General features: G+C 38.2%; 1 protein-coding gene across 1 annotated transcript in view; it reads right to left on the reverse strand.

Annotated features, from left to right (window-relative positions):
• The window catches only part of Ptn (pleiotrophin), an 86,663-nt gene that overhangs the window by 17,911 nt on the left and 60,151 nt on the right, over positions 1-8,601 (reverse strand). The window contains exons 2-3 of the mRNA XM_028768446.1: positions 3,978-4,094; positions 2,858-3,031 (exon numbers count right to left, since the gene is read on the reverse strand). Coding sequence (XP_028624279.1) covers positions 2,858-3,031; positions 3,978-4,092 — 289 coding nt within the window. The 5' untranslated portion in view covers positions 4,093-4,094. The remainder of the gene's footprint in view (positions 1-2,857; positions 3,032-3,977; positions 4,095-8,601) is intronic.

An 8,601-nucleotide genomic window follows, 5' to 3' on the forward strand; every position in this document is an offset into this window, starting at 1 on the left:
TGTTCTATCAGTGTGAATGCATATGAACAACACTATCAATATACATGATTCCAGTGTAAGGGACTCGGGTGTCGCCTTACACAGTCATAGCCTTCTTGTGGCCTAAATTCCTTACAACCACAAAACTCTCCTCCAACACTTTTCATTCTTTAAAGGAAAATGTAAAACTATGTGAATGTTGGTGAATGGTTACCCTGTTACTCATGGGGTTTAGGAGATGGTGAGCGATCCTCTTGAATTGGAGTAACTGATAGTTGTGAGGGGTGGGAACCAAACTTCAGGACCACTGCAAGAACAGATGCTCCTCATAACTGAGCCATCTCTCCAGCTCTGAGACTAGCTATGTCTTTACTTAGCATACATTTCTGGCAACCAATTTAAGTTTCATAAAGCAATTGTATATACTTTTATACAATTGAATAACATTCTATGATATAGATATATAAAAGTTTATCAATTTACCAGATGAAAGATGCTTGGATTGTTTCTAGCTTTTGGCTAGAATATATACACAAATGCAAATATTATAGATTCATACACAGGGTTTTGAAAAACACAAACAACAAAAAATGTATTTTATTTTCTCTGAGATAAAAAAGTCAAGAAACAGATAAGTTACATGCTGAAGTCAACTAATGATTAGTTTCATACAAACATATAACAAACAACCCTTCCCAAAAATAATGTCTTTCTAAATATGGCTTGCTATTTTCTGTTTCCACTGACAGTAAATCCATGACCTAGCATTTTTGCATCTTCACTAGCTTTCAGCATCATAAGACTTTCAGTCCACCATTCTGATGGGCATATAGTAATATATCACTAGAGTTTCAACCTCTGTTTCCTTAATTGGACAGAGAAATTGAGTATCTCTCCAAGTGTCTATGTGTTACCACATATTCTCCTCAAAAGACATGTCTGTTGATACAGCTTACTAATTCTCTTCCTGGATAGTTAGGGTGGGTTGTTTGTTTGTTTGTTTGTTTGTTTGTTTTGATTCTACATTGATTTTTTGAGACTTTTGTAAATGTTCAAGCATGAGTCCTTTAAGGTATATATTATAAAAATTTTTATAAGAGAATCTTAACACTGCCTAATCCTATTTAAAGTCTAATTTATAAAAACTTTATGGCAGTTATTGCCATGTATTAAAATGTACTCCCAAGTCACAGAGGATGTCGGGTTACATGTAGAATAGGCATTCTCCCTCTTCATTCATATTTAGGCCATGATGTGTCCTATATGCCACAGATGGGAAACTGTGGCCACTATGTTCCACAGTGGCCAAAAAGAATACCACAAAGTATGTGATGTAGAAAGGAAAGCCATTTGCGATTTTTAAATTGGGATAGGAATATTGTCCTATACATTCATCTACATCATTGCTTTTGTGTAGTGCTTCAACCTGTGGGTCTTGACCTCTTTGGAGGTTGAACAACCCTTTCTGAGCAGTCGCCTAAGACCATCAGAAAACATAGATATTTGCGTTATGATTCATAACAGTAGAAAATTTATGGTTATGAAGTAGCAACAAAAACAACTTTATGGTTAGGGGTCACCACAACATAAGGAACTGTACTAAAGGGATAGGAGAAGATGACTCATGGGATAAGGGGTTTGCCTCACACACATGATGGGTCAAAATTTGGTCCCCAGAACCTACATAAAAAGTTGAGCAGATGTGGTAACCACCTGTAAGCCCAGTGTTCTGGAGGCAGAAACAGGGATGGCTTACACCCTTTACTAGTGCTATCACTGAATCCCAGATTCAATAAGAGACAAGGCTTCAGAAAGAGAAAAGGAGAGCAACAAAGGAAGGACCCCCGACACTTACCTCTGGTGGCCACACATATACCCACACAGGAACCTAAACCTACGTGCACTCACAAATACGTAAATGAATGTGAATACTACACAGCTGGCAGCACACACATGTACATAGATAGATCAATGGTTTTCACACTTCATAATGCTGCAACCTTTTCAAATAGTTCCTCATGCTGTGGTGACACCTCCCCCAACCGTAAAATTCTTTTTGTTGCTTCTTCAAAACTGTAATTTTCCCATTGTTGTGCTTTCTGATGGTTGTAGGCAACCTCTGTGAAAGGAGTCGAGACCCACAGGTTGAGAATCACTGATGTAGATGACTGCAGAGATAAAAAAAATGTTGAATAATAGGCCAAAGATGAAAATTTTGATTACTGAATTAACATTGGAAGTGTTGAGAGAACTTATCTCAAGTAGACAGATCAGAAAAGCATGAGAGTATCTAGAATTAATGGGACAAAGTCTATTCATGTTGGCTGTGACGGGGCCTGTTGGAGTCAGTGAGAGAATCTATAAGCATATGTTGAGGAATGGGAAGGGATCAAGAGAAAGAGTAATCACAAGGGACATGAGGAAGGAAGAGGAGCACAAAAAGTGAAAGTAGAAAGAGAAGTGGGGAATCTGATGGACCGGGATGGGACCATTACTGGGTGAGTAACAGTGCATATTTTATGCCAGTATAAGCAATGGTTCTTAACTACAAACAATTTTGACTCCAAATGACATTAGGACACTCTTTCTGGTTGGCAAAGTGAGTTGTATGATGATAAAAAATGGTAGATACCAAAGATGTTGCTAACTACCCTACAATATCTAAGACAGAAAACAAACAAACACAACAAAAAATCCAGCCTCCAGTATCATTAGTGCTGAATTGGAGCGGCAAGCTGTCTGGTCACCTGGAGTCTAAGAAAATATATTTGTTTAATTTAATATGAACAATAGTTGACCTTAGAAATTTTTTGATCGAAATTTTCCAAATTATTTTATAGCAGTGATTAGAGCAATAGGAATACAGGGTAAGACTGACCTCCAAACTGCTTCTTCCAGTTGCAAGGGATCTTACATCTCTGAGTCTTCATGGTCTGTTTGCACTCAGCACCAGTGCGAGTGCCCTCCCGAGTGCCCAGTCCACAGTCCCCACTGGTGGGCACACACACGCTCCACTGCCATTCTCCACAGTCAGATTTTTTCACCTTTTTTTCTGCAAAGAAGAAAACAAAAATCAGTCACCATCCAGAAATGTTCTGAACTCCCAGACATGATTAAGTTTGTTCCTCAGCACCTCAATTGTGGAATCTATGACTTTTACCTCTACCTACATTCTCCCATAAGACAGTGGGTATGTGATAGATGGCTTCTCATCAATCAAGTTAATGCATGAGTAAGAGAGAGAAAGAAAACACAGGGGTTGGGAATAGAACTAAGGCTACTAAATCTTATGTGTGATAGAGACTGTTCAAACTGACTCACTGACATTTGCTTTCAGAAGCAAATAATTCTGGGTAAAGGCATTATTTCTCTACCTGCTTTCTGGATACCATGACATCAGCTGCTCTTCTCATGCTACCACTACTGCGATGGACTGACGTCTCTGAAACCCTAAGGGAAATAAAGCCTTCTTCCTCTTAAGTTCACTCCTCACGTGTTAGAGTACAGAAACAAACAGCTGAGTATCACCCTTGTACCAGAAGAACCCTGAAGATTTGTGTGTCTCCAATGGAATCTTTGAGAGTGTGAAATATTACTAAAACAAATATTTCTGCAAAAATAAAAGGTTCAAAGTAGTTTATGAAAAAGAGAAGTAATGTCTTTTATAAGTAATAGTTGTCAGACTAGCAATTTCATCGCAAATGGGTGGTCTGGTTTTGTCTGGTAGATAAAATGACAATAGAATGTGGTCTAGGTCACAGACTAAGACAGATCTCAGCTCCACTGCCAACTCATGACTATGCTGGGACATATTCATTCATCAGTATAATGGGATAACATTAAGACAAGTCTCACTTAGCATTTCTCTAAATAATTAAAAGGAGATTAAGAATGATGAGAGGGACTAGATAGGGAGCTAGTCTGCATAGATACACCATCTAGTCAGGGCTGCATGGGTACCACCCAGTGAAGCATCTCTCTGTGAATCCACTGCTTACCAGGTTTCTCTTTCTTCCCGGCCTCAGCAGTGTCCACAGCTGCCAAGATGAAAATCAGTGCCAGGAAGGCAGCTGCAAATTTTCGACGTTGCTGCTGGTATTGCTGGGACGACATTTCTAGGAGTGAAGAGAAAGGGAAAAAGGGTGATTTCTACCTAAGTCAGGATGAAGATCGCACTCCTTGATGAATCACTCTATGTGAAGCTTCTGGTACACTAGATTTGTTATTATAAAAAACTGTATCAATTAGTGCAAGCAGAATTTTATTATTGCTCACCAATAGTTGCAAATAGCAATAAGTCACATAGTCTCTGCAATATCGATACATGCTTCATATCAGACGTCACAGTCATTTGTTAGATATGACACTGGAGTTGTGAAAGCAAGAGAATTTCAAGGCATAATCTTGAGCAGAACCCTACAAACAATCTTGCTGCTTGCATCACTTGGCTATAGCAGCTACAACCACCTTCAGATTGTCTGGCAGTTCCTAGAAATATTCATGACATTACAGTCATGGGGTTCATCAGAATGGCCACAGCAAACAGAGGGCTACAATAGCATGGGCTGACTAGCTTTTTGTTCTTGTTGGTTGTTTTGTTTTGTCTTGTCTTGTTTTCAGATACCTTTGGCAATGAGCAGTATCTCTGACCCTTATCTCTCCATGATCACTTCTAAGGTAGTATCATTATCCCATTATTCATTAAAGTGAAACACAGAAATAGAGCTAGCATGCTATGATACTATCAATTTATGACTTTACTCAAGACTCATTAATTCCTCAGATCTAGGGAACAGTGATTACACTTGCTCAAAATATGAAAGACTCAAAAATCCCTAGATAACACTAGGAAGATCCCTGTTAAACTTAAAGACATGTGTAAAAATCCTCTGTCAAGAGGATCTCCATGCCTGAACACCCCCAAGGAAGTAACTGACTATAGAAGCTTTCTTGATAGTCATTTACCTCCATCTGCTGTGTTAATGGTGTTTTATAGGAAACATGAAAGTACAGAAATAATCTTTGGTTATTGTTAGTATGTGACATATTTTCCAAGACTGGAAATAGACTATTTTATTTTATAATCTCATTAGTGAATGATAAGACGCAATATGTATGACATGTGTGTATGTTTGTAGGTATATGTGTGTGTGTGATCATGGTTGCTAAGCTCATATCAATTTCCATGATGTTAGAATTGTCACTTATAGAATCATATTCTGTTTTGCTATCAATGACTGAATTCAATAGTATGGATAAGCATATTTCACCTGAAACTAAAATTAACTAACACGAGCTCTGCTTCTCAGCTACTCAGCACCATTCCCATCCCTATCTACAATCTGGTACTGGGGCTTTGCTCTTCCTAATGCTGCATTCTTATGACAGTCTCACTGAAGTGCTCCCAGCAAATCTAAATTGAGTCCTCGTCTCACGACTAGACATAAGAAGCCAGCCTAGACTCACTGATTTGCGAGCTTGTCAGAGTGCTCAGAAATGAGTCCCTTGGGCACATAATGCTCTTTTTCCTACGATATTAAAAAATCATTAAAATGATTAGGTGTAACACCAACCAGAAACTATGTTTCCCCCTACCGCCAAAAGCACCTTCTTTTAGTGCCTAAGCACTGTGGTGAAATTTCTGAGAATTCTTAAAAGGCCAATTAACCGTTTCATTTTATGGCTTTTCAAGTTTATTTCTAATTAGATTTCACTTTCATGGATAAAAATTACCTTAAGTACAGCATTGTGATGTAGATTATTGTGAGAATCTGAAAATTCCCACTGTGAAAGCACAACTCTGGAGAAAACTAAGTGACCAAGCAATGGGTGATGATTCTCCCTTGTCTTAATAAGTGCAGCTGATGAAGAGGTCAGAAATCATTCTGACTAAACCAATATATCACTATCTTAGCTTTTATGGGAGTATAGAAAGAATAAAGGTTTAAAAGGAGAGTAAAAGAAATGGAATGATTTAAATTACCCAAGTGCACACAACAGTACTTAATGGTAATACTATTTGAGTGCTTCAAACAATGCTCAATTAACTTTTGGCACCTTCCTGGTACATAGATACATGAGTAATTATGCAGATAGCAGCTTGCATGTGCTATGTGCTTAGTTGACTGTTTATCATCAGAATCAAATAAAACCAAAAGCTTTCCTCTGCATATAGTTTAACTCTGCTTGTTCTCCAACATGCTGAGTACCAGATGACTGCAGACAAGTCCCCCTCAGACACACAAAGCAATTAGGGAAGTGGATAATTACTTTTCACACTGAGAAAAAGAAACAATGGAAGAATAAAACTTACTAAATTGGCTGAGTTCTTTTGAGAAATGTCTTTCTTTCCTACCACCTTCTGCCATCTTTATTATGTTTGACCTGACAGATATAATTCACTGTGGTTAACAAATTGAAGGCTACCATAAATGGATAATGGGTTGTAGTCATATACTGTTGAGTTATCTCAATGAAACCTAAAACTCAATGACAAATTAAAGGAACTAATTGGAAGAAAAGTATTCACCTTTTACCTCTTCTTCTGAGACAAGGCTGATTAGAATCTGTAGGAGATCCTCCTTCCTAAAGCAATACACTAGAATATAGGATTTTGAAGATGACAGTATCTGGTATAAATATAAGCAAGGATACCAGAAAATGTCTCTGGTGACTTGTTTATAACATGTAATATAGCATCTGGAGGCAAAGTTTTTATTTAAAATTTAATTTCACCAGTTTTTTTTTCAGACTGACTTTAAACAAATCAGAATATCACAAGCAATTGAACTGGTTTTGATATCAAAATATTGAGAGCCAGTGGTAGGACTGCTAATAAAACAACTGTCAGAGGCACTCCCCACAAAATCTGCAGGACAGACATAGAGATAATCCAGATAATTAGGAATCACATTATCAGCACTGCTTACCTCTACAGCTCTATGGTTTGCATATAGAGTATCCTTTGTGAATTAGATGCTTGGTCCCCAACTCTAGCAAGAAGGGCATTGAGGAAGTGAGTGAACTATTAGAATAATTCTGCCTTTATCAGTGATTTAATCCATGGATAAATTAAAAGATTGGATCGAGTATGAAGAGACAGTAGAGCTGAAGACAGTAGAGCCTTGTTGAGGCAACAGGCTACTGGAAACATGCCTTTGAAAGGTTACACAGTTCCTTTTTGCTACTTCTCTTTGCTTGCTCACCTCTATAAGGCAAACAGACATGCTTCTGTATCACCTTTGTCCCAAACCAATGGGGTCTTCCAACATAGACTAAAATATCTGAAGCTGTGAGCCAATAAAAATACTTCCTTCTTTAAACTATTTAAACTGTCTTTCGCAGTGTTGAAAAGTTTGATACAAAGTGCTCTTTTTTATTGAAAAATATGATAAATATAAAACTTAGTATTTTTGGTATTATATCAAAGCAAAAGCAAACAAAATGTCACAAGACAGAGAAATGACTTAATCAAAATTAGCTAATGGCTCCTTCAGACGTCAAGAAACCCAAATGCATCCTGCTTTATTTTTTGGAAGCATAATAGGATTTCAGGGAACTTAACTCATGATGTCTCCTTCAAGTTCAGAGCCCAGTGTTGAAAATTAACAACTACGTCAATGCAATTTAACTTGGATGAAGTGAGGAAAATACCTCTGTTTACAATTATATCCTATGCCTTTCCACATGGAAAAACATTTCTCTTCCATCTTTTTACTTGAAGCATCTAAGACAGAAAGAACTCCAGTGCTTAGAAGTTGTTCCTTAAACAACTTCTTGGAAAAGTCACAGAAATATAGCTTAAAACAGAGAAGTGAATTTTTAAAATAAAATAATATCTTAGCCCTTTGGATCATTCTTCTATTTCTTGTATTCTGTTGGTGATGCTTGTGTCTATGACTCCTGATTTCTTTCTTAGGTTTTCTATCTCCAGGATAGTCTCCCTTTGTGCTTTCTTTATTGTTTCCACTTCCATTTTTATGTCCTGGATGGTTTTGTTCAATTCCTTCATCTGTTTGTTTGTGTTTTCTTGTAATTCTTTAAAGGATTTTTGTGTTTCTTTAAGGACTTCATCCTGTTTTCCTGTGTTCTCCTCAAGTTTTTTGATAGTGTTATTTACTTCTTTCTTGAAGTCCTCTAGCATCATCATTAGAAGTGATTTTAGATCTGGTTCTTGTTTTCCTGGTGATATGGGGAGTTCAGGACTTTCTAATGTGGGAGAACTAGGTTCTGATTCTGGCAAGTACCTTGGGTTGCTGGTGCTTGTGTTCTTGCGCTTGCCTCTCGCCATCTGGATCGCCTTTGTGCTATCAGTGCTGTCTCTGACAGGGGCCTGTCTTTCCTATTATCTAGGTTGTGTCAGAACTGTTTGGGATGAGTTTTGCTGCTTGAGTTAGAGCTGAGGCCCAAGATGTGCTCAGTGTTCAGGTGGAAACCGGAAGGGGCCTGGGCTCCGGGTCAGGAGAGGATTCCTGGGTCTCAGTGAATCCCAGTGGGTCCCAGTGGGTCCCAGTTGCTCCCTGATTGGAGGCAAGAACTGCCACCTCCTAGCCTAAGAAATTGCTTGGCACAGAGGTCCTGTGAGCCCCGCTTCCTCTTGATTCTGCGAGATTGGGTGCAGAG

The sequence above is a fragment of the Grammomys surdaster genome, unplaced genomic scaffold (genome assembly GCF_004785775.1).
Source record: "Grammomys surdaster isolate TR1022 unplaced genomic scaffold, NIH_TR_1.0 186, whole genome shotgun sequence".
Lineage (NCBI taxonomy): Eukaryota > Metazoa > Chordata > Mammalia > Rodentia > Muridae > Grammomys > Grammomys surdaster.